The 27,258-nt window shown below is 38.9% G+C and overlaps 1 protein-coding gene across 1 annotated transcript in view; it reads left to right on the forward strand.

Moving 5' to 3' along the window:
- The window catches only part of DBX2 (developing brain homeobox 2), a 37,024-nt gene extending 16,278 nt beyond the window's left edge, over positions 1-20,746 (forward strand). The window contains exons 3-4 of the mRNA XM_077870364.1: positions 10,489-10,676; positions 16,104-20,746. Of these exons, the coding sequence (XP_077726490.1) occupies positions 10,489-10,676; positions 16,104-16,433 (518 nt within the window). The 3' untranslated portion in view covers positions 16,434-20,746. The remainder of the gene's footprint in view (positions 1-10,488; positions 10,677-16,103) is intronic.
- Positions 20,747-27,258: the final 6,512 nt, after the last annotated feature.

Below are 27,258 nucleotides of genomic sequence, written 5' to 3' on the forward strand. Positions count from 1 at the left end.
TATTTTGGAAGTGACCTATTAATTGTCCATTTAACTAGAATGTATTGATTCAAATAGAAAAATAGAAACCATGACTAAACCTTTTACTCGCTCCTTCAAGGTGGTCTCCTATGAGGGCAATTGAAAAGGGTTGTGCAAATTAAGGACACATTTGTCACCATAGGATATCAGGAAAAGGCTGCTGGAGTAGAGACTTAAGTCCCAGATAGCTGAGCCTATGGCATAGTGGCATCTCTGGAGTTAAATCTTTGGTGTTGCATCCCCAGGGTAGAGATTAAAAGAGATTCCACCCCTAGTTTTGGTTACTTCACCTTGATAGAATACTGGACTTGCATTTTAGAGAGCCTCTGGCAGTGTGGGTTAGGCAAGTGGAAATGGACAGAAAATCCTAACAGGTGGACATTCATGTACGTGTGCTTGTATATGTTTATTCATTTTATAGCAGTGTTTTTGTAAAAGTCTCTAAGCCCTAACAGTACACTAATGCCTGGGCCGTTCGATAAATAGAGCATATAAATGGAATCCTAAAGACATTTCCTAGAGAACTTCCATCTTCTCTCTTGCTTGAAAAATTGCTTTAAGCGAGACTCATTTTCCTCCATCTGCCTCTTGGTTCTTCCCACTTTATAAAACCTTTAGCATAACCATTGTGAACTGTGGTATCTATCCCTGGAGGCTTATAAAGCCCTATGTTGATCTTTTTTTTAATTTAATAAAACATGCAAGGGGTAAATCAGCGCAACTCAGATCAAAAATAGAGAATGCTGTACTTGGTTTGTCTCCATTTCTGAAGTTGGCATTTTAAAACACTTTAGAGATGCCACAAGTGTTTTTAATAAACTTTGGTGTATCATTAGTTATAAATCTGAAATGAATTTATTTTTTGTTTACAGTGTTCATTGTATTAGCAGCAAATAATAATGAAATGGTGAGTTTATGCTGTCAATAAAGAATTTAACATAAATAACCATGATACCAAGGAACGTTAATAAGGCTTACATCTGCACAGTACTCTCTTTTATTTAAGGCATTTACTAGATTTTCTTTTTTTCTTCTTTCTTTAATAATAAGAACAGTTTTTATGCCCAAGCATTAAAATTTTTTTCCATCACACAGAAGAAGGAAAATGAACTGTCCAAGTAATATTATATTAAATTTCAGCCAAAATGTGCTGACATGTGTGGACAGCCAAAATCAAGGTTTATACTAAACATTTTAATAAGCAGTGAAATCGGTGGCCCTCGTCGTTGTTTCACAATATTGAGTTCACTCTTTCCAAAGTGTAGGATCAGATCAACACGTTCATAACTAGCAAGTAAAATATCATTTTGACTCTTTTAACATGATTCACTGGTATAAAATTGATTTCATTTTTCTTGTTAACCTTTTAGATTTATGATTTGCTTGTTGTTGCAATGTGGAAACAATCATTCTTCCAGTGCCCTTCTCACATATATTAAATGGCTTAATAGGCCATTTAAGCACAATCCTTACATTGGGGAAAAATTAAAAGGCAGTGGTAAAAGTTCTCCCCTCCCCCAAAGTGGTAGAAGGAAAATCTTTGATATTACATCCATAAGGTTCTTTCCAAAAGCACGCATTCTCAGCTAAGATAAAATGGAAAGTTGTGGAAATTATGCCGAGAATGACCTTAAAAACAAAAAAACAAGAAACAACTACCTGAGAAGGTAGAGTCTTAATTATGTAGAATGCTAATTGAATTAATCAGATAATTATATCATTTTGCTTTTGAGTACCCAACTTGAGTGTGATCTTCAGAAATTTCATGCATTAAAAGACAGAATTTAAATTTGGAGCAACGTTGTGAAAATATGAGCAGGGAAATACTCTTCTGGGACAAACTACTCTCTACCTTTTCCTTAGGAGATGAACTTATAGTCTACATCTTAAGATCATTTTACTATTTTCTCTCCCTGGCTAAAACTTAGAAGAACATAATATACTCTCTAAACTTGCATTTAGGATTTTGTTGAAGGCAACAGGGAAGGGCCATTACATTTATTGTTGAGAATGTAGGTTGGTCCTGTGAGTGTCACTGTCAAAGATGGACAGTGCTCTGATTAGTATTCTTATCACCTGACCCAGCTGTGTTCTCTTTCACTGTTCTCAGCCGGAGTCTGGGTGCCCTGAGAAAACTGACAAGACGTATGGCAGTCCTTTTGTAAGGATGTATCATTAACACTCTAAGATCTTCAGAGGGATGCAGCATTTTGTTCTAATAGAGAAAGAAGCATGATTATTTTGTTGAAAACATAATCAAGTTTGTGCAGTAAGTTGAATATAGGTTTTGACTTCTTAACAGTGAAGGGAGGGATGTTCCAGAGATAAATGACACTCGGTCAACCAAGAAGAATGTTTAAAGGAGTCAGAGACTCCAAGACAATAGATTTTCCAAGTTGATGGCTCTATTCAGCAGTTCTACAGAGGCAGTGAAAGTATTTGAGTAACTTTCCAGGGATGGAAATACTCCCTTTCTCCTCAAATGGGTTCATAAGTAGTGGAGCCTGGAGGATGGGAAGCAGAGCTACTTAGTGATATGGGGTGCTTGTTCCTGATCTTGTCTATAGCCCTCACCTGAACATAACATGACATCTAATGGGGCAGCTGATGAAGTCCTGATCTGAGATTCCCCAGAACAAGTGCACAAGTACAAAATAGAGGAGGGAGAGAATTGGCTGAAGAGAGCAAAGAAGGGAGAGGGTTGTACTCTTAGTTCACTATGTGTCTACAGAATGATATGGGGATGTTGGATTATGCTTATAGAAATACAATACCCAGAGCAAGGGAGATAATAGTCCTACTAGGCTTTGTAATGGTAAGACAGCCTACACCTATTCAGTTCTGGAACCCCACTTTAAAAGGCAGAGTGGGGGCAACCTCGGTGGCTCAGCGGTTTAGCGCTGCCTTCAGACCAGGGTGTGATCCTGGAGACCCAGGATCGAGTCCCATGTCGAGCTCCCTGCATGGAGCCTGCTTCTCCCTCTGCCTCTCTCTCTGTGTCTCTCATGAATAAATAAATAAAATCTAAAAAAAAAATAAAGCGCACAGTGGAAAAAAAGAAAGGCACAGTGAGCAGATTTGTACGTAAAAACCAGGTCAGAAGTAGTCAGCAACAAAAATGGTGAAGCGTCTATATGCCTGTTTATGAAATCACCTTTTCTAAAGTGATTGAGTAGGTTTGGCCTGGAGAAGAGAAATGATAGGGACAACCTGAGAATTATCTTCAAATTACGTATACTGCATTCAGTATATGTGTAAAGGATAGAATTGGGGCCAGTGAGTGGAGTTTATTTATTTTTTCAGTGAGTGGAATTTAATGGAAATTGAATTCGGGCTTAGCATTAGGGAAAGATTTTTAGCAAATTGATGTGATTCTAATATATGATGATGAAGTATTATAGCCTTCCCCAATACTAGATTATACAGAGAATGGAAAGTAGACATCTAGTTTAAATGGGGTAAGCCAAGGAAGTTCTTTATCTTCTCTCTCTTCACACCTCAAATCCACAGGAATTATATAAAATACACACATGTGCTACATCCTCACACATGAAAATATGAAGGACTCCCTTAGTTTATCTAACGTTCTATTTCTGTCACTCTTCCAGCTCTCCTCTCCCAACGGTGTCATTTACACACAGCCATTACACACCTCCAATTGGAGTGCCAATTCACCAGGCACATGATACACAGGGATTCCCTGGAGGATGGTGCATGGGGCCATCTCAGGACCCAGGGAATCATGCCTTTGAAACTTCTCTACCCTAGATCACTCTGCCACTTTAATAGGACTCTTCCCACCTCTTGACCTCTTTGCCCACTCCTAACTTTGACAATCTTTGGTGTCATTATAAAGAGCATAGATTGACCTCATTCTTCTTTGCTATGTGTCCTCAATGGCACAACTTATCTTTCTGGAGCCTTAGTGTTTTCCTGTGGAAAATGGAAATGATAGTATCTCCCTCTGGGGATTGTTGTAAAGATGACACGACATGCTGCATGTCGTGGGCACATATAGTAGCACCTGCTGAGCCTCTATATATGGGAAGCCGCCTTATAAAATCATAATAATAATACTCCCAGTTGGTCACCTTGAATTGGTGACCCTGGCTTTTGAAGCCTCTTTTCTACATATCTTAAACTCTGTATCTGTTTTTTTTTTAATAGTACTCATTTATTTTTGTCACCTGGAAGTTTCTGTATAAGTCTGACATTTATCATGAGTTGAAGCATAGTTGAAGGTGTTTGTTGCTTATAACTTTGTAGTAGTTTCTGAGAGGATTTTGAGTCACGAACAAGTTCTTGAAGTCCATGTTTGTTTTGCAGGTGTAAATGTGAGCACATATTCATAGGTTTAGAAGGTATGGAAGTGGTATAGGTTCCTCAATATATTGTTTTTAAAGATTGATTGAGAGTGGGGACGGAAAGCATACAAGCAGGGGAGGGGAAGAGAAAGAGAGAGAGAGAGAGAGAGAGAATCTCAAGCAAACTCCCTGCTGAGCCAAGAGCCCAACATGGGGCTCAGTCCCAGGATCCTGAGATCACGAACCGAGCCGAAAACAAGTCAGCGAATACATCACAGACTGAGCCACCCAGGCACCCCCCTCAGTGTGGTTTATGGTTAGATCCAGAGATAGCCCATAAAAGACCATGGGGAAAGATGGAAAGGAGCATCAATAGTAGAGGTAGAATCTTGTAATATAGTTCTGGTAGGGCCTAAGGCACATCACCGCAGGAAAACCAGCATGATCTGTGTATTGAGAGCAGTGCTAAGAGGAACCAGGCAACTAGCAAAGAAAGGAAGAATGTGAGTCTTTATCGTTGCCATATTTCTTTGCTTGTCATTGGTTATAACCATGTTCATTTTTGGGCACTGAACCTTGAGGGCCAGGCCCAGGAGTTACCCTTTGACCATCATAACCCTCCCAGGTCTCTCTTTCAGAGATTGAGGTCTGCTTTGGGTCCATGCCTTTCAAAATGTTAATATTTACCATATTGGTGAGAATGATTTGTTTCGTAGAGTCCTTCGATGGGAACCTTACTTTTCTTTCTCTCTCTCTCTTTAAAGATTTTATTTATTTATTTGACACAGAGCACAAACAGGGGGAGTGGGAGAAGGAGAAGTAGGCTCCCTACTGAGCAAGGAGCCCCATATGGGGCTTCATCCCAGGGCCCCAGGATCGTGACCTGAGCCAGAGACAGATGCTTAATTGACTGAGCCACCCAGGTGCCCCACCTTCTTTCTCTTTAATTAAAAACAGCTCCATAGGAAAACCTATGAGTTTCTATTAAAAGTTTTAGGGGTATTTAAATGTGTTACCCCATTGTTTTAGTTTAAACTTGTAGGTCTTGGTGAAGAAGGAACTAAAATGAGTAGAATCATGGTCCGTACTTATAAAATTTCTACTTAAAAAAATAAATGTTGATTTTTTAAAAATGAGGTCGTAGGTTCATAAATTTGCTGTACTTTCCTATATAGATATAAAAAGTTGTATTAAGTAGAAAAATACCGGCTTTTCTATAATGCTGAGTTGCTCAGGTCCTCCTCAGAAGGCTTTCCTCTAGGGCAAGTTATGACCTGAACTCGTTTCAGCCACCCCTGACCCTGCAGCTTATCTCCTGTTTTCTTGCCATTCATACCCTGCAATCTGGAAATACCAAGCTGTGTGAGATTCTAGGTCCACTGTGTTTTGCCTGTGTCCTTGCTCCATTCATGGGTCTGTAAATTTTAATGCCTCTGCTCTGCCTGCCTTTGTCTGGATTGCCAGCAAGAGGAAGTGCTATTCCTCTAGCTTTTCTTCTCTCTTAGGACTTACCCTGCAAACCTCCAAGACTAAGTGGCTTCCTGTCTGGTTCTTAAACACTTTCTCTGCTATGGTCTGCAGTTATTTATCTCACTGTGTTATGGCTGTCTGTATACTTCTTGGACCTCTCCTTATCAACTGTGAGCACCTGAAGGATGGATTGGATTCATCTTCAGTTGTCAGGCAGCAACATCTCAATCACTCCACCAGATTATTCCCCAAAAGGCTGCTACAATGTTTGCTTGTTTTCCTTAGAAAATAGAACCAGACTTAAAATGCAGAATAGAGATGAATTCATCTGTGTGGAGGATGTCTGTGGCATATGGTTCTTACAAGAATCAAGTGAAATCCAACAAGCAGAAGTAGATAGATAGATTCATGGGATCCTTACTGTGGGCAAGGCACTGAAATTTTCTTGGGTTATGTCATCAAATCCTTAGAGCAACCCTGTAAGAGAAGCTGAAAGAGGCTGAATAACTTGCTTTAAGTCATACAGATGACTGTCATGATCCAAACCCAGTTCGTCTGTATTACATATTGTCCTGAGGCTCCCTGGAGAGAGATCATCCCAACAGATGAGTCTTTGAAATAATGTGGGAGGGCCAATTCCATAGTCTCTGAACCAAGAAAAGTTCAGAGAAGAAGAGCATTCAGAAAAAGAGCATATTGAGATATTTAGAATATTTTTTGTTATCGACCAGTATTTCATAAAACTACTTAAATCTTTGATAAAGAAATAGTGAATCCAGTTATCAAAACCTGACTTCAAGGTATGGCCTTAGCATGTGACAGGCAAATAGAAGATGATGCTGTAGATGGAGAATTAACCAACATCTCATACGCTGAATGGAAAGAGCAGTAAGAGTAGACCTTTGTAAGGAATTAGGCTTGATTACATCTCATGAGCTCTGGTATTTCTGAAGAGATGCAAATGTTACAGAGCTGGAAGGAAAGAGAGAGGCCAGTCCTTCTAGCAATGTGAGGATGAACCAGAATGATATATAACCAGGCCTGATAGACTCTCTGGGAGATAATCTGCAATCTTTTAGACAAGTAGGAAAGGAAGCAATCATATTGTAGAAGTAGATTTGACAAGTTTTATTTGTTGACACTTTTTTCCCCTAAAATACAAATCAGATTGTGTTAGAATATACAGAGTAGTGTTAGAGCATTTGTTTTGAAATTAGTTGTCCTGAGTTTGGAACCCTAGTCATGTGCCCTTGGACAAAGTTTCTTAAGCTATCTAATCTTCTTTTTATTCATCGGTAATTTGGAGACAATAATAGTATAATATTCGTGGCATAGGTTGGGAAGGATTACACGAATTAATGCGTGTCAGTGGCTTAACACAGAGTAAGCATAATGGTACAGAGTGTGTTTATTATTTATTTATTTATTATTTATTATTGTTATTAAACATGTGTGTTTATTATTATTATCATGTCACACCCTGATTGAACATCTCCTATTGATCTTCACTACTATTGGATAATGTCCCAAACTCTTGTAGTCCTCTATGATCTGTCTCAACTCCTCCCTATAATCTTTGTATCAAAGATCCAAATATCTTCAGGAACCCGGCAGGTAAAAAGCAAGCTAAGTGAGGCTGTGGCAAACTGGGGGTTACACATTTCATCAAAAGGGGATACCTGCTACCCACTCTGGTAGCTCTTTGCTTTCTGGGAAGGTGAACCTCGTGTGGGTTACCTTTGAAGAGATGTCAGAAACCTGGACTTTACATGAAATCAACTGATTATTAAATGTGAACAACTACATCAGAATTCTAAGACCAAACAAAGCCCATATGCAGGCTGGATATGGTTGCCAGCTTGCCCCGTCTGCTTCATGCCCTTCCCAGCCTTGCAGACTGCTTAGTTTTCCTTCATGCCTTGGGGCTTTTTTTTTTTTTTTTTTTTTTAATGTAGATAGGTGACTATGACAGTGATTTAGGTTGGAGATAATGAATGTCTGACAATGATACAGAAAGGGTAAAGAAGAAGCAGATTTGAGAGATTATACATTAGTAACAATTTTAAAAGCACTATATGAACAAGATCTGTTGAATATAGAAAGAAGTTAAAAGTTGAGAATATCTCCTAAATTTCTAATCTGGACAAGTGGGTGAATTGCAATGCCTTTTTCTGCATGTGTTTGCATGCCAGTGTGTATTGAAGTGAGAAGTAATGGTAAATGATGATTTCAGTTTTCTTGAATTGAGGAATTTTCGGAACATCCAAAAGAAACTATTTTAGTACAATTAATCAACAACATATCCTACTGACAGCTGTGCTGTTTTGGATGCAAGCAGGAATTTTCTAACACTTGTAAGAACAAAGTTTGAATTTTCAGAAAAAGAGTTGTTTCCCTCCATAAATCTGAATAAAAAGTTCTCACTATGTCAAAAAAAAATGTGAGTATCGTTGACATTCAAGGTTGCACTAGTTTCAAGTGTGTTACATAGTGACTCAATAGGTTTATACATTATGCTGTGCCCACCACAAGTGGGGCCGCCATCTGTTTTGATATATCACTCTTAAATATATTTGACTACATTCTTTGTGCTGTGTCTTTTATTCCCATAATTCACTCCACAACTGGAAGTCTCTATTTCACACTTCCCTTCACCCATTTTGCCCCATTCTTCACCCCCCTAACCTTGGACACCCATCAGTTTGTTCTCTGTATTTATAGTAAGCCTTAGTGCTTCTAGACATGCTAGTTACTCTGCCTAGATTGGCCTTGGTTCTCTCTCTTGAACTGAATTGGCCTTTTAGACTTGGCTCAACTTGTTTTTTTTTTTTTTAATTTTATTTATTTATTCATGAAAGACACAGAGAGAGAGAGAGAGAGAGAGAGAGAGAGAGAGGCAGAGACACAGGCAGAGGGAGAAGCAGGCTCCCTGCAGGGAACCCGACGTGGGACTCGATCCTGGGTCTCCAGGATCATGCCCTGAGCTGAAGGCAGGCACTAAACCACTGAGCTACCCAGGGATCCCCGCTCAACTTGTTTTATCTGAACCAATTAGTCCTCTTTTGTGATGCCAGAGCATTTCATAGATCATTCTATTTCAGTACTTAAGACATTAATTTGCTTTTTTATTTAGAAATAATTATTAAGCACCAAAATGCATATCAGCTACAGCCATAAACTAGAGTCTCTGCTTCCCTGTTGCCTATAATTCTAATGTGATAGTCGTGTCAGTCCTCCCATGAGAATGTGAGCTCGTTGAGGGCAGGAACCATGTGCTCCTGGTCTGGTTTCCTCAAATAAGTCCAGTTAGCCTAATATCAGGTGTAAGTGTCCTCTTGCTGCTGTAACAAATTTCCACAACCTACTGTCTTAATGCAAGCTTATTGTCTTACAGTTATGGGGGTCAGAAGCCTGAATTGGGTCTCATTGGATTAAAATCAAGGTATTAGAAGAAGGGCTGAGTTCCCTCTGGAGGCTCTAGGGAAGACTTTGTTTCTTGCCTTTTCTAGTTTCTAGTGGTTGCCTGTACTTCTTTGTGGCCCCTTCCTCCATCTTCAAAGCAAGAAGTGTAGCATCAGAGGGAGTAAACCTCTCTTTCCTGTGATTTCCTTTCTTCCTCCCTTTTCCACTCATAATGACCCTTGTGATTACATTGAGTCCACCTGGGGTACCCCAGGATTCTCTTCTAATCTCAGGGTCAGCTAGTTAGCAACTGTAATTCCATTTGCAACCTTAATTCCCCCTTGTCATATAATATAAAATATTTCTAGGTTCTGGGGAACATATCCACATAGGCATCTCTGGGAAGGCCATAATTCTTCCCACCACAACTGGGAAGCTGAACGAATGGATGCATGAATGCATGGGTGAGTGGCTGGTTGGATGAATGAATGAATTGGATAAATGAATGAATGGATATATGAATGAATGGTGAATGATGAGTGAAACTCTCAGAGGGTGGGAACTAGTTGTGCTAGCCACAAAAGGCAGAAAAAGTAGGAGTTGATGAACTGGATTGGGGAGTGGTAGTGTTTGAGGATCTTCCAAACCTCCCTTCTCAGGTTGAACATCTCTAACTCCTCTTGCAAGCTTTCCCTGAAAATCCCTGATTAAGATCAGATCCTTGTTTTGTGCACACAGTCTCCTTTGGAATATATCCTTACACTTGTGATGCTAGTTCAATAAGTGTCTTCCACTAAATCTTATGGGTAATGCATATAATAAAACATATTTGTCTTGTTTCTCAATGTGTAGCATTGAGCAGAGTGCCTGGAATAGGGTAAGAGTTCAAAACTTTGTTGAGAGAAAAGATGAATGAGTAAATAAATGAAGAATTAGAGAAAAAATGGAGTGTTTAAACCACCTACTATTTGTTCTGAATTTGAGCTTTTGTAACCTGGGACCGGGGCCTTTCTAACGTGGCACCCCAATTGGGAGGCCGAGCATATATGTGCTTTTTTTCTCATTGGGGGGCAAAGAGTATTTATTGGATTCTCAATGGAATCTATGATCAAAACCCTGGAAGAAGCACTGCTCTAAGTGTGCAGAGTTCAGAGATGAGATGATTTGACAATGGTACAGAGGAGGAGGATACTGTCCTGGGAAAGACAGACTGACTTTTCTTTTCTTTTTTTTTCAGACTGACTTTTCATCGCTGAAACTAACTGGGCTTATTACCTGTCTTCCCCTCTAGGAGAAGAGAGTGTGCTGCCTCTCCTGACACAGGACTCTAACTCCAAAGCTCGGAGGGGTATTTTGAGAAGAGCTGTTTTTTCTGAGGATCAGAGAAAGGCTCTGGAGAAAATGTTTCAGAAGCAGAAATACATCAGCAAAACAGACCGAAAGAAACTTGCCATCAGCTTGGGACTAAAGGAATCACAGGTACTAATAAGCAGGAAGATGTTCACTGCTCCTGATTTCTGAAGGAATACAATGAAATCCATGCGTTTGGCAAATATCTGTTGTACTAGGTATGGTGCTGGACCCTAAAGTGTTACTGAAATGATTTTCACGGTTGTTTAGTGGGTAGAAATATATGTCACAATTCCTGTTTGGAAAGAGGTCCCTTCTCTGAGAGGTCTAGGCTTTTGCATGATTAATTCTTCCCAAATGAAGAGAAACACTAAGGATGTGGCATTTACATCATTAATTGGTTGCTCTGGTTTCAGAGAAGTAGAATACATAATATTCTACAAGAGCAGGAACCAATTTTCCTGTCTTTTTCTTCATTTCCAATCCAAAATCCAATCATAAATGCATGACTCATAAATACCCCTAAATAGATCTCACTACTCTGCACTCTGGACTTATGTCAAGTAGAGTAAAGTAGTTTCGTATTTGCAACACCTACGAACTTTTCTTACACATTAAGGTACTGGTATTTTACTATTAATCGTTTTATAATCACATGAAACAAGCACTATAATCATCTTCACTTTCCGGTTGAGAAAGTGTAGAGAATTAAGCATGAGTCTGATATCATGTAGTGAAGCTGCCTTGGAGCTGTGCTCTCACCCCAGGCGGCCTGGGGGGTGACTCTGAAGTTTGTGTTTCACCTAACCTGGTGCTATCATGTATAGTTGTGCAGGTTATGCACTGCACAAGGGCACTTGTCTAAGAGGCATGGCAGCAACTGAAATGTAGCTGGTACTTTGCTTGCCAAACTGCTTTCCTGGTGCAAGGCAACATCCACTTGGGTATTTTGAGTTCGCATAAAGGCATTGAAGGGCTAGCAGAGGCTCTGTGTAAACTACTATGCTGTACTGTTCTTCCCTCAATACAGATGACCTGGTTTCTAACTTTGGATTTTATTAAACTAGTTATTTTTGGATGAAACTCTCCTTAACCTTGCTTCCTTTCCCTAGGGAAATGATCTGTTCTCACCCCCTCCCCGCAACTTTTTCTAGCTGTAGAAAGCAGTACCTAGTGTGATAGAGGATAATTGGCCTAAATCAGCCAGTCTGTGCTTTCCTCATTGTGTAGTACTAATGAGTCCCTAACCTTAATTGACTGATCCGCACCTCAGTTTCTCACTTAAACAGAGACAAATATAGGAATTCTATCTATGTCATAGAGCGATTTTGCATATATGAGATAAATCAGTAGTTATATCTTATTGGTCTGTTGTGTGCAAGATGCAGGGCTATGGAGGCAGTGAGAGAGGGTGTTGATTAAGTACTGATTAAGATACGCTCTTGGCACCCAGGAATTTATAGGAGCAACTGAGAAAACAAAACAAACTCATGAATGGTTAGATCATAATATAAGATAATGACATAGGAGACGTCACCTGGTGGGTTAGATATGCTGCCAAATAAAAGAGCGAGGTCAGTGATCCTCAAAGTTATGTATCTCTGTGGAGTTTTATGTTAACATCCATGACTGGTCCTTCTGTCCCTGGGGAGTCTAGTGAGGAAATGGTCTCATCCCTAGAGATATTGTTGGACCTCACTAAGGCTGCACAGGGGCTCAGTAGGATTGGCCTGAATCTCACTGGTATGGATTTAAAAAAAAAAACAAAAAAAAACTTCCAGAGTTGGAGGGGAGAAAATGTGCAGAAAATGTTGGGAGGTTGCAGGGGGCCTCTTGTTGAGTCAGAACCTGAAGGAGGTGTTAAAAGAGGAAAATTGGCTATGTGTGATCTGACAATGCTCTGAGACAGTGTGGACATCTTCTTTTTTTTTCCTTTTTTTAAAAAAAAGATTTTATTCATCTATTCATTCATGAGAGACAAAGAGAGAGAGGCAGAGACATAGGCAGAGGGAGAAGCAGGCTCCCTGTGGGGAACCTGATGGGAGACTCGATCCCAGAACCCTGGGATCACAACCTGAGCCAAAGGCAGATGCTCAACCACTAAGTCACCCGGGTGCCCCCCCGATGTGAACATCTCTGATAGCACATTGGAAAGAGAACTCAGCTAGCACGTCAGAGAATATCTAGGAGGGGATGAGCATAATCTGGCCATTCCAAGAAAACATACTATTTTCCTATTTTGTGTGTTAGCTGCCTGTTCGTATTCACAGGTGCATAGTTTTACATAGTTGATTGTATTGTTTTTAAAATTCAAGTGCCTTGAGGAATGACAGCTTTTTATGTTACTGAATTTGGTGAACATCTTAGAAGTAATTTCACATTTTCTTATTTGCATATACATCTAATTACACAATTAACGCATGGTATTTACTATGGTAAACTCAAACAAAGAGGAAATTGGTCAAGTTAAAAATGAAAACTCGTCTCCCCTTCCAGTCCAACTCCTTAGTTAATCCTGTCCCTTACAAATGGCTCCTGTTTGCATTTATTTGATGTCTACCATGTATTATCTTTAAAATAGATGTATATGCGTGTTGTATCTGACAAGTATATAGTAGCAGGAACACTTGCACCGTGACTGCCATGTGTCCTTATATTCCATGTCATTTATCCTCACAATGACCCTATGGTGGTTGGTTTGATTTTTCCTATTATATAACAGGGACCCAGAACTGAGACCCACAATTGTGTATATATTTTTTCAAATAAAAACGGGATCTATTCTACATGTATCTTGACTTTCTGAAGGAGAGTCTAAACCACCTGTGTAACCAACACACAGCTCAAGCAGTAGAGCCTTCTGACCAGGGAGTAGCCCCTGCCTATTCCCTCCAGGTTACTGCCACCTACTTCCAAGACTACCCACTAGCCTGACTTCTAACAGCATAGATTAGTTTTGCCTATTTTTCTACTATATATAAATAGAATCAGTAGTACAGATTCTTTGGTATATCTGGCTTCTTTGCCTTACCATTATGTTTGTGAGATTCATTCATGTGGTTGCATGTAGCAGTAGCTTTTCTGTACTCCTTGCCGTGTAGTATTCCGTTATACGGGATACCACAGTTTACCCATTCTGATGATGGGTGTTCAGATTGCTCCCACCTTTTGGCTATTATTCATATTTCTTGTAGCAATTATTTTAGCTGTTATCAAAATATTTGGAATATTATGGTTAGTAACATTTTTCTGTTACAACCATTGCAAACTCTTCAAGTTTGAGGGTTTTTTTTTTTTATTGTGGTAAAATACGTATAACATAAAATATGCCATTTTAACCTTTTTTAAGGGTACAATTTAGTGACGGGAAGTACATTCACACTGCTGAGCAACCATGGCTACCATCCATCTCCAGAACTTCCTTTATCTTGTAGAACTGAAACTCTGTATCCATTGAATAGTGGCTCCCCATTCTTCCCTCTCCCCAGCCTATGGCAACCACCACTTCCTGTCCCTACAATTGACAAATGAATGGAATCATTTGTATTTGTCTTTATGTGATTGGTTTCTTTCATTTAGCATAGTGTCTTCAAGGTTCATCCATATTATAGCAGGTGTCAGAATTTCCTAACTTTTTAATGCTGAATAATATTCCATTGTTTGTATATACCGCATTTTATTTATGCATTCACCCATCAGCCGACACTTTGGTTGCTTTTACTTTTTGGCTATTGTGAATAATGCTATGAACACGGATGCACAAATACCTTTTCAAATCTCTGCTTTTAATTCTTTTCTTTTCTTTTAATTCTTTTCAGTAGTTTGTGGCTTTTTCTTATGTTTGTGGTGTCTTTACACGGAAATTTCTCATTTTTATGTTTTCAGCTCTATTTTTTCTTTTGTGGCCTTAGTGTTTTGTGTCAATGCTTAAAAAAAGCATTCATCTCTCCAAAACTATAATGGAAAACTCTTATAGTATTTTCTAGAACTTTTATAGTTTTGTTTTTGTGGTTAGCTCTTTAATCCATTTGGAATTTGTTTTTGTATTTGTTGAGAGGTAGAAATTTTAATTTATGGTTTTCCCCAAATACGTACATTTGTTCCAATACTGTTGATTGTGAAGAAACTTCCTTAATGATCTTTTTCATTGAGCTATCACTCAGAAAAAATACTACACCTATAGAAAAGCTAAGGAAAGAAGAAAATAATGAATGTGATGACAACAGAAAGAATCACCAGTGGGCACAAATAAATGTCTTAGTGAAAACCCACTAGAAATACTTGGCAGCCTTTCTAGGAGTAAATGCCCACTGCAAATAGTAAATGAGTTCATGAATAGAACCAAATGTTCTGGTATGTACACATTAGTGCTATTTTCTTATGAAAAGCCTTAACCACAGGATTGCAACTGAGATGGTAGTCTTTTGGACTCAACTTGCCTGGGTCAGGTTCTTTGCAGCCATTTTGAAATTGCCAGTCAAGTTAAAAGAATGAAGAAATTGTTTTGCCAATCTGGAAGAATCATCTCAGAATTTTTTCCTTCATAGGGAGAAACACTTGGTTGGTATCACTTTAATTATTATTATTATTTTTTTAGGTAAAAACTTTGTAGGTTTTTTTTGTTTTAAAAATAGAAATCCACTAAATCATTCATGTAAAGATGCAGTGTAATGCTTAGGAAAATGATGTGATTGGCTTTTAAGATCTCAGGAAACCAGTTGTGAGGTTTCTGATCAGGAATAGTTGACTATACAGTAGATAAAGGGGGAGTTAGTAATAAAGACAGGCATTGGTGGGGTGGGGCGAAGTATGGCTCAAATTAGAAACCACCCTCCTAAGTGCTTTTGGCTTAATTATGATTGATCTTTATTTATTGAGCCTCATTCTTCAAGTTTGACAAATCGTAGGAGTAATCAAACTTGGAAACTGTTTGAAGCCTGGAATTTATCAAAGTGTTATCAAATGGATTCTTAATTTAGTTTCCCAGAAGTTCCTAATGAAATCTGAATGTTGTAAGAGCCTGGGCACTGGAGTGGGACAGTCATGGATTCTATTCTAAGCGCTTCCATCTTACTAGGTTGTGTGACCTTGAACTGATTTATTGCTCTGAACCTCCGTTTTCATACACGTGCAATGAGAACGTCTTGCAGTTGTGACGAACAAATTATGTAATCCACACAGCATGCATGGCCCGACACCTGGCACAAAGTAAACACTATTACTAGACGATAACATTTCTTTTGTTTAAATAATTTAACATGGACTAAATGATGTTCTAAACTGTCGAGCATTAAATCAGTTTTGAAAGATGTCAGACTTGCAGGACATAACCAATTTATCACAGTCGTTTTGTTTCATGAGTCTGGGGATGTTGTACTAAAGTAATGGCTCAGATAGTCTGGAAGGAGCCCAGTGAAAAGCCATTGGGACTTTGCTGGGCTGGCTCTCGCAATAAGGTATTTCATAGAAGGCATTTGAGGAGAGATTCTAGTTTACGGTGCTGAAGTGGAGTAATGTGGACTAAGTGATCATCTTGTCCAATTATTTTGTCAACAGGTGAAGATTTGGTTTCAGAACCGAAGAATGAAATGGCGCAATTCCAAAGAGAAGGAAGTGCTTTCCAACAGGTGTGTCCAGGAAGTAGGCCTTCAAGAGGATCCCCTCTCACGGTCTGCTCTGGGGTTCTCTTCTCCGTGTCCTTCACTCTGGGAAGTCTCCCAGCAGCACTCAAGTCCAAGATGGAGGGAGAATTCACCAGAATCTTCAGAAAGACTCATCCAGGAGAGTTCAGGGGCAGCGCCCCCAGAAGCGAAGTCACTGCAGGGTGCCTTGTATTTGTGTTCTGAAGAAGCTGGAGACAAGGGTGTACTTACTGGGGCTGTCTGAATGGAAGCCTTCCTCTATGTTAATTTAAAAGGACGCTTAACTAATAACATTTGGACTCTAAAGCCAGCTAGCTCGTGCCTCATCAGTGCCTAAAACGTAATGCCTTTGGAGTGATGCATGAACTAATGCTTTAGGAAACCCTCTCCAGTGCTCTCTTGTTTGGCTCCCAGACTCAGGCTTAATTTGTAAGTGGGATAGAATCTCCCAGAAAGTATGAAGGAACTGAAAAGAATGAGAGTTATAGGTGGCTCAGTCCCTGCTCTGAGTGTATGTGTATATATGTGATGTGTGTGTCTCTGTGTGTGTGTATATATATAAATATTCATTGAAATACATTAGTAGGAACTACTTCCTCCTTACATATGGCATCGAGCAAGTTCATTTCCTTTTATATGAGGAAAAACCAACTATTGACCAACTGTTATTAATTTTTTTAGAAAAATGTACGTGTTTTTAAAAATTCCCTATTTTCTGGTTTCTTCCAGTATCCAGCTAGAAATGAACTTTAACAACTCAGCTCAGCTCAGCTATCCTAATCGAATGAGCCACTGTTAAATACACTGAAAATATATACTTAAGAGTAATCCAACAAGAGAACTAGAAAAATTTTGGAATGAAACTCTTAGAACTCTTAATTTCCCAAGTCTCTGGACTTCATCAGGACACACTGAGGGAGGTACCCATTTAGCTAATGATTATCTTTTGATCTCTTCTCTGTAAGGATGGGCCTTAATCAAGGTTTGCAAAATAAAATGCCTCTAAGGGCCTGTCAGTAAATAGAGGGCATGGCCCACCTAAAAATATTCGAGGTAATAATTTAAAAAATACTGTGTTGGGCAAATGAAACATCCGTGCCAAGCAGTTTGTGACCTCCGGCCAAGACTTAAAGAAGTGTCACAGTTCCTAAAATGTTCCCAACTGGACTTCAAAACACAATACTGATGGAATCTATAGTGGATTTCTGTTTGCACTTCTAGTTATAGACTCAATTTTCCACTTAGGTGGTATACGCGCTATATATTAGGTTATTTTTATATATTAACAAGCACCACACAGATGTTTTGTGTGCTTTGAGTATCCTGAAATAGTAGTATTATAGTATTGCATTTCTGGTAACGATTTGCTTAGTTAATCTAGAAATTTTTATTCCAGGTCCAAGAAAAAATTATGTTTCACTTTGAAGGAAATGAGGCAGAAAAAGGAAATGATGTGGTTTTGAACTAGGTTATTATTAATCTGTGGACAAGAAACATTATTAGAAGTTCATGATGTGGAATTTTGTTAGTGAGAAAGCTGCATAAAGAGAGTGGCTTCTAATTTGTTTACATTCCTAGTTATAGACTTCAGGGCTCTAGGGTTTAGAGATGGTATCTCAGAGGACAACAGTTTTAGGTAGCATCAGGACATTATTTTGTCTGAATGTGATTTGAATTGAGGTATGCTAGCCAGTGTCTTTATCACGAGATGTTTTACTTGAAAGTTCTCTCAGAAGAAACTGGTCTCAGTTTCTCTGTGGGAAGGAGGAGCAGGGATCTGCTGACAACTTAAAATTTTAAACCTGTCTTAAAATGATTTATAGTATTGTTTCTTTTCTTTGTATAATGTTAACCTAACCTACATTTATCGGGTCCTTTCTATGTGCTAGAGACTGTGCTAAGCCTTTAGGGTGAATTAATTCATGACAGTCCTCATGACGGTAGCCCTAGGAGGTAGGATCCCCTCTGTTACTGTCAGGAGTCCTCTTACCCAGACAAGGGACTAAGGCAGTGTGCTTAGGGTGATGGCCCAAGGTCATTAGGGTTTTGGACCCTGGCCATCAAGTTTCAAGTCTTATATGCCAACCATACAGAGTGCATACCACTGTACAGTGTATTCACCAGCTATGGAATGATTGTAAGACATACATTTTGGGGATTGCAGTAAGATTTATTAAAGAAATTCAGAAGCATATTGCATTTTATGATCTCTTACTTGGGGAATGGTTTTCTTTCTAGTGCTCTCTTCTCTATTAACTTTGAAGTTTAGGGAAAGTAAAAGAATTGCAAAAGCCTTCAACTATGAAGCCTCTATAGAGAATAGTCCCAGAGGAGTGTTTAAATGAAATGAAACTTTTTTTTTTTATCACTCACAGCTAAAAATTTTGAAGTGCTTATCTATGCTTAATGTTTCTTGAGAATAACTTGAAGATCAAATGAGAGCATCCTGCTTCATGGCCACCTGATAAACTAGGTTTTAGATGTGGGGTAATTGTTGCTTAAATGATCTTCCCCCAGGGTTTTACCCCAACATCTGAGTTCAGCAGAGGCTTCTGTCTGTAAGGTTGGCCTGATGTTCAAATATACAAATCTTTTAATTGGTTTCTACTTTGGAATGCATTAAAGCTTAGGAAAAGTAAGCTCTAGATGAGTTTATTAGGGATCCTTAGGAGACCCACATAAACCCATACACTTGGTGCACATACGTATGCCTGTTGTGCCTTCACCTTGCCTTCACTTACCTGAATTACTTGAGAGAACTCCTGAGTTTGATATTCTGATTGACAAGGGTCTCCCTTCTCTCTTAATTTGTGCTCTCCACCTCCTCCACCTCCCTCCACCTAAAAAACTCATTTTCCTCTGTTCTCTAGATGCAGATTGCTTTTCTCCAAGTGGTCACATATTAGTATATTTGTTACCTGCTTTCCAGACAAGCACCAGAACTAGAGAAGCCTAGAGGTGAAAGGATTTTAAAATTTTTAGGAGACATGGTCACATGCAGATTAGGCAAATGGGAAGAAAAACTGGTTTAGCACCATCGTCTAGCTTTTACAAAGATTATTATTTTATAAAGCTAAATATAAAAGGTTGGAATTACATAGCAGGTTAGGAATGATCACTGGATCTGGACACAATGAAGGCCATGACTATTGATATTGAAAAGGCAATTCTATTTTCTTAGTGGTGAAGTGGGCTGAATGGGGGAAACCAAGTGCTTAGTCCAATGGTTCACAAACCTTAAAAATCCATACATGAGAACATGCCATACCTTCCATCCAGTTTGGGGTATGTGCTCAGATTTGGGCATGTACTTCATACATTCTCTTCATCAGCCACGCCCCCCACTCCACCTTGTGAGAATCATTCATTATACATGTTTTTCTCTTTTCAAATATAAAGTCATAAGTAAGTATCCTCGTTCATGCCATCCATGTCCTTTCTGGCCCCTTCATTCTACATTCTGATGCAGTTTTTTTAAAGCTACACCCTACCCAGTGTGTTCCATGACCTATTCCCTGATAACCAGTGAATTCTTCAAGCTCTGTTTGTCTTTAATACAGCTCATTCCATTGTGTTCACAACTTGTTAGACACTGACTCTGTAGTCATCGGAAATCCACAAAAGTATTTTTTCTTTCTGGATTTCAACATTGATTGGGTCCTCTGTGTGAGGCACTGTCCTAGGCTCTGTGTAAACAAATATGAGGGAGAAAGTGCTCCTTGCCCTCAAGAAACTTAGAATGAGTCTTTTGGCCAAACATCTTTTGATGTATTCCATGCTGTTGCCAACTGAATCTAGTAAATTTGGAGCAAAGACTAATCTAACATCCTCCAAAACCCCTATCTCTCCATTTGCAGTTGCGGGGTGGGGCGAAGTTTATTAAGTGTTCCACCATTCAGAAAAATACAAGCTATTTGGCATTGTTGGTTTTCTCTCTCTACTCCATGCAGGCCACATTGGTCCCAAGAGGAGTCAGAGCCCAAGGGAAGAATTCATTATTCTTTTGTTCATAGTGCATCCCACCCTCTACTTTTATCTTTCTACCTTCTCAGTCTCAGATCAACCTGTACATGTGGTGGGTGGGAACGATAAAGGAAAAGCAAATAGCACAGGTGAGGGGAAATCAGGATGATGAGTATTTTTGAATATATAAGGAAAGTTGTGCAGAATTAATTTATATCATTTATAAACTATCTCTCTAATAAGCAACTACCTTAAGAGTGTCATACTAGCCCCACAAAGATGGTTCTTACCTTCCAGCTATTAATTGGGTTCCATTACATTGTTATATTTGGTTGTAAGAATTATGCATGCTCATTATGAAGAAACACACTTGAAAATACAGCTAACAAAAATTCATGTATAAGTCCACCATTGGGAGATAGCCAATTTAGCTCTTCTGTGAAAGATTTTCACTTTGAATGTATGTACATATAAAGGTGTGTGCAACTAAACAAATTTGGATCATAATATGTATCCAGTTTATCCTCATTTTTTTAAACTCAGCTTTTTACAGAGAACATTTCCCCATGCCATTAAATAAATGTTGAAACTATTTATGATGGATATATAATTTCCAATTATTAACTCCTGCACTTCTTGAGGTTGACGAAGGGATGGGCTGGGGCTTGGCAGGTTGTGGAAAGAATGATCATGGGGCTCCTGTACCAAGTGAAGAACCTCTTCCAAAAAAGTCACCAGGAAGTTTATCAAAGCATACTCCATCCAAAGTCTCAGGGAGTATACGCGCTTGGATCTCAATACATTGCTAGCAGCCAACATACTAATGTAGGGCAATGTTGTACCTCTCTTTAATTGTGCTTTACAGGCACACCAATATATCATTTTAGCTTTTTCAAGTATGTTTCACTGCCCACAATGTGGGCAGAAGTCAGGCAAACTGTTGGGTATCTGGCACCCATCATTTTGAAGGCTGAGATGATAAGGCTGCTTTGCCTAGTTTGTCCAGAGTTCCCCAGTTCCCACAACTCTATGGACATTCTCTCAAAGTTGCTTGAATAACAGAAATTACGAGGAGAGCCTTTGGGATCAGAACATTCTGAGGTTAAAAGGAACCTTTGGTGTTATTTAAACCCAAAGTAGAGGGCAGCCCAGGTGGCTCAGTGATTTAGCGCCGCCTTCAGCCAGGGCATGATCCTAGAGACCTGGGATCAAGTCCCATGTCGGGCTCCCTGCATGGAGCCTGCTTCTCCCTTTGCCTGTGTCCCTGCCTCTCTCTCTCTCTCTCTTCTCTCTCTCTCTCATGAATGAATAAATAAATAAAATCTTAAAAAAAAACCCAAAGTAGAATCACCAAGTGTTTGATGCTAATCAAAAGACAAAACTTTGAATAAACTAAAGTGCACATAAAATTTGGATAAACTAAAGTATTATAATTAATTCACAATGTGTAGCTAACCCTATGACTATGAGTTTCCATTGGAGTTTCCTAGGGCAGCCATAATAGATTACCACAAACCATAGGACTTAAGACAGCAGAAAGCTATTCTCTCACCGTTGTGGAGGCCCAAAATCCCAAATCAAGATGTCAGCAAAGTCATGGTCCCTCGGAAGATTTTAGTAAGCTACCGTCTCCTGCTTCTAGTGGCTCTAGGAGTTCTTTGGGTTGGGATGTAGGACTCCAACCTCTATCTCTGACTCATATGGTCTTCTCTCCTTTGTGTCTGTGTCAGAAATTTTCCTCTGCCTTTCTCTTATAATGACCCCTGTCACTGGTTTTAGAGCTGACTCCAAGTCCAAGATAATTCTATCTCAACATCCTTAACTTAATTGTATCTGCAAAGGCCCTTTTACAAATGAGGTCACATTTATAGGTTCCAGGAGTTAGGACATGGACACATCTTTTGTGGAACCACTCTTCAACCCACTACACCTGTATTCTACAGTATTACAACAAAAGATCTAGAAAAACAAAAACAAAAAACTTAGGCATCCCTGTAACAGAATTTGACTTACATTGCTTTGACTTAAGGTTTTGTATCAATTAAGTGATGCGCTACTTGCAAGAGTGTTTGGGGCAGGGAAATTTTACAAATATTGCCTCCATTTTGTATTTCTTTCCACACTATAATTTAAGAAAATGTGGCCCTAATTTTTTAAAGCCCTCACATGGATTCCAGATGTTGACCATTTAATCCAAGAAGGTGTTTCCTTCCTTATTATACGAATGTGGTGCACATCAAAAAATTGGCATTGTTTAATTTATGACTCACACGTGAACCATTGTTTTCTTGTGATGTCGTTATTTTAAGTGATTCATAAACTAAACAATGCCAATATTTTGGACACATACCATATTTGTATAATGAGGAAACACCTTCTTGTATTAAATGCTCAACATCTGGGATCCATGTGGGAATTTCTTTGAAATTTTAAATAAAGACAAATTAGCATGGCATACGTTTTCTCAGAGATGCAGCTAGCTGTAATCAAAAGACAGAATGACTTGGTACAATAGTGTGGTTAAGAAAACAGGAATGTTGTTGACAGAAACATCCAATAATGTTTTTACAGCACTGTTTTGATGATGGGGTAAATGGAGTTGTAGAGTGAAACACAATATGGGCAGTGTTGAGTCAGGGATCAAAAATCAACTCAAGCGTACTCTCTTAATAGGAGTATAAGTTACGAAAAACTTTCTAGAGGGCAATTTGGTAACACAAACACGTTGTTAAATGAACGTACCCTTTTACTAGGCAATGCCACTTACTGGAATTTATTTTAAGGAAATAGAAATGTGCAAACAATTTTATATAGAAAGGTGCTCATCAAAATATATGACTTCATTTTTTAGAGCAGTTTCAGGTTCACAGCAAAATTGAGCAGAAGATACAGAGACTTCCCATATGCCACCACCCCCCCAGCCGGCCACCTTCACATATGCACGGCCTCCCCATTATCAACATTTCACACCAGAGTGGTACATTTGTACAACTGAAGGACCTGCATTAACGCATCATTATCACCTACAGTCTGTAGCTTATATTAGAATTCACTCTTTGTGTTGTACATCCTATGGGTTTTGACAAATGTGTAATGATGTATACCTACCATTATAGTACCATATAAAGTAGTTTCACTGTCTGAAAAGTCTTCTAATATATTTGTATATTTTAGTAAGGAATTGGTTAAATCAATTTTAGCAGATTTATATATATAATGAAATCCTTTGCAGCCATTGAAATTGATATTATAGGGAAAAAATGATGATCTATAAAAAATGCCCAGGGTTCACTGTTAAAGAGAAAAAGAGATTACATAGCAGTATGTTAATAGCCTAATAGTGTGTGTGTGTGTAGGTGTGTACAGGTTTAGAGACAAGGCTATACAAACAAATGAACTGTAGGGGTCTCTGGGTAATGGGGTTAAAAATGATGGTTGCAGAACACCTGGGTGGCTCAGTGGTTGAGCATCTGCCTTTGGCTCAGGGCGAGTCCCACGTCGGGCTCCCTGCATGGAGCCTGCTTCTCCCTCTGCCTATGTCTCTGCCTCTCTCTCTGTGTGAGTCTCTCATGAATAAATAAATAAAATCTTTTTTTTTTTTAAAGATGATGTTTGCTTTTTTATCCTTGTTCTTCTTTTTCCAAATAATCAACTCTAAATCACATTTCTTTTAAAATCAGAAAATGCACATCTTGATATGGCTGTCTCACAGACATCTCACATCTCAGATTCAGATGAGCTCTTCTTTCACCTCTAGTCTTTACCAGCATTTCCTTCTTTCAGTAAATGGCAAAATAGGACATTGAATTCAGCAAACGTGGGAGTCAGCTTGCCTTTTTGCTCCCTGCTCTTATCATATGGAACCAACTGCCAAGGCTTGTCTATACATTCCCCTAAACATGTCTTCAATCTGTGCCCCTCTGTCCAGCCCCACAACCATGCATATTCCAGATCTCTTTTCATTCCTTCTAGCTTCCTTCCAACTCCTACTCCAGGCCATTCAAATCTAGTCATGCCATTCTTCCCATTAAAATCTTTCTGTGATTTTTCCCCAAGCTAAGACCAAGACCAAGCTCCCTCACCTAGTTTGCAATGTCCTCTGAGGTCTGATTCCTGCTCCTCTCTGGTCTCATCTCTCTTTACTTCCCTTCTTGTTTCCTAAATTCCAAATGTGTTGAGTTTTCTTCATTTCCTTAGATTTCTTACACTCTTATAACTCTCCCAAGCCTTTGCACAAGCTAATACCAAACTGCTGTCCTTCTCTGATCCCCACGGACAGACATTTCTCCTTGCCCACTCTTACCAAGCCTGCAGGTCTCCCCTGGACTTCCAGGTGAAATCTCTAAGTGTGTTCCCTCTTCCGAACATTGTCATCCTTATAATTACCCGTTCATCTTTTATCTTCCTGACTTTATGAACCTAGATAGACTTTCAGCTCTGTAAGGTCAGAGAATTTGCCTGTATTTTCCCCTCACCATTATTAATAGCTAGGAGGGAGCCAGGGTTTCAGTAATTCCATGATAAATATGTTTGATTTGAAACTAAATGATACGCGAGTTTCCTTCCAGTTTTCCCAGGTATTTGTCTTTCCTAGAGCTCTCTTGTTAAATGAAAGTAATGGGTGAGTGAGGGAAGACGAGAAAGTGTGGCAGTGGCATGCAGATGCCACCTCAGTCAGCCTGGGCTGGGCATGGCAATTTCCAAAGTTTGGCAGGCGCAGCGTGAAATGCAATGGTTTTCTACAGTCCAGTCTTTTTCTTCTTATGTGGTATGACATTGAGCACAAACTCAAATTGGGGAGGAAAATGTAAGCAATTGGTAACATGATGATGCAAAATGGCTTTTTGATAACAGCAAAGTAGAAAGCATATTTGTATTTCTTAGGTTATGCTGTCATAACAGAATACCACAGACTTGCTGGCTTAAACAGCAGAAATTTATTTTTTCATGGTTCTGGAGGCTGGAAGTCCAAGATCAAGGCACCAGCAAGGTTGGTTTTGATGGGACCTCCCTTCCTGGCTTGCAGATGTCCTACTCATAATGTGTTCAAATTGCCTTTCTTCTGTGTGCTTGCTGGGAGAGAGAGAAGCTTCTGGTATCTCTTCTTACAAGGTCACCATTCTATCAGATTAGAGCCCCACCCTGATGATCTCATTTAACCTTAATTACCTCTGTAAAGGCTCAATGTCCAAAAAAGCATGTTGGGGAGTGAGGCCTTGAAGGTATGGATTTTGGATGACACAATCCAGTCTGTAACAGTATTATCTATATTTCATTCTTCTCTATATTTGTACAATAGAAATTTTCCACATTTAAGAAATACTTTTGTATTGATTTCCTGTGGCTGCTATAATAACTGATTACTCCAAACTTGATGGCTTAGAATAACAGAAATGTGTTCTCTCACAGTTCAGGAGCAGGAAGTCTAAGATCAATATTATGAGGCTGAAATCAAGGTGTTGGCAAGGCTGACTTCTTCTGGAGATTCTAGGGGAGAATCTGTTCCTTGCCTTTTCCAGCTTTTGCTGGCTGCTGGCATTCCTTGGCTTGTGCGTGTATCTCTCCAGTCTGTCTCCATAGTCACATGGCCCCCTCTCCTGTCTGTCTACTCTATTCCTGTCTGTATCAAATTTCCTTCTGTCTCTCTTTTGTAAGATTACATGTGATTACATGTAGGGCTCACTCAGACAATCCAGGATTGTTTCAGGACCTTTAACTTAATCACATCTGCAAAAACTCTTTTTCCAGATAAGGTAGAAGTTAGAGATGCCAGTTAGGACCTGCTATATTGGGGTGGGGGGCGTGGGGGTATTTTTCAGCCAGCCACAACCCTTATTTAAAGATATTTTAGCTTTTACAATTAAGCCTTGATCTTAAAGTACAATTTCTCTTGTACTCATGTCGAAGGTATATTTTTATATCATGGTCCTGTAAACATATAGTAATCTTCGTTATGATGAAGAATTTCAGTCTTTAAGGTTAGAAATAAGATCAGAGGCCCTAATACCATTGTTTTAAATGGGATACTATTATCTTTTCTCTGTATACCATAAAACTTTTAAATTATTTGCATGCAAATAATACAAATTGGCCCTCTCATTGATCACTTGTGCTAAAAGAGATTGCACATTTGGGGCACCTGGTTCGTTCAGTCAGTTAGGCAGCTGCCTTCAGCTCAGGTCATGATCTGAGGGTCCAGGGATCAAATCCTGTGTCGGGTTCCCTGCTCAGCAGGGTGTCCACTTCTCCCTCTCCCTCTGCCCCTTCCTCTGACTTGTACTCTCTCTCTCAAATAAATAAATAAAATGTTTTTTTAGAAATTGCACATTAAATTTAAAGATTTTCTATTCTTCTTATCATCTTTACTTATTTTAAGTTCAGTTCACATTTTATTGTGTAATCTGCTATTTTCTCTGGGTGTTTCTAATCACTGAATTTTTGAAGTTTTATTCCTTTTTACTTTATATCGTGTTATTCCCTTTTCTTCCCTTTTGTGAAATATCTACAGTAACTATACTGCGTGTTACTTATTCATGCCATATTGTTTTCACCTTTATAAGATTTGTCTTGATTTATTTCTGAGAATTTATATCTTGGGTTTTTTACTTTAGCACTGGAATTTGTTAAGCTCATCTTGTGACTACCACAACTGTTGATTCACTACATGTTTTATTCAAGACTGATTGCATCTTCCTCTTCAAGTGAGCTAAACTTCCTATATCTTCAGACTCAGTGAACGTACTGTTTGTATCTAAACATCTAAACCAGAAGCCTGCAAGTAATCCTGGATATCTTTGTCTGTTTGTCTGACTCTCTTGTTTCCTTGTATACTTAATCACAAAATACAGTCAGCTCTAAACATTTCTCTTATATTCATACATCTTAAACATGTTTCTACTTCTTTTTATAGTACATGCTTTATTCCATTCTAGGATATCTTCCCTTACTTGGAATGACCTCCTAAGTGGTCTTCCTATTGCCAATGGAGGAAGAGACTAACTAGGAATAGTTTATTCTTTAAATTTTATCTTTATCTCTCCAATACAGGTTTTTTTTTTTTTTTTTTTTTTTTTTTTTTTTTTTTACCTTAGCACTATGGGGATTTG

The sequence above is a fragment of the Canis aureus genome, chromosome 25, assembly GCF_053574225.1.
Source record: "Canis aureus isolate CA01 chromosome 25, VMU_Caureus_v.1.0, whole genome shotgun sequence".
Lineage (NCBI taxonomy): Eukaryota > Metazoa > Chordata > Mammalia > Carnivora > Canidae > Canis > Canis aureus.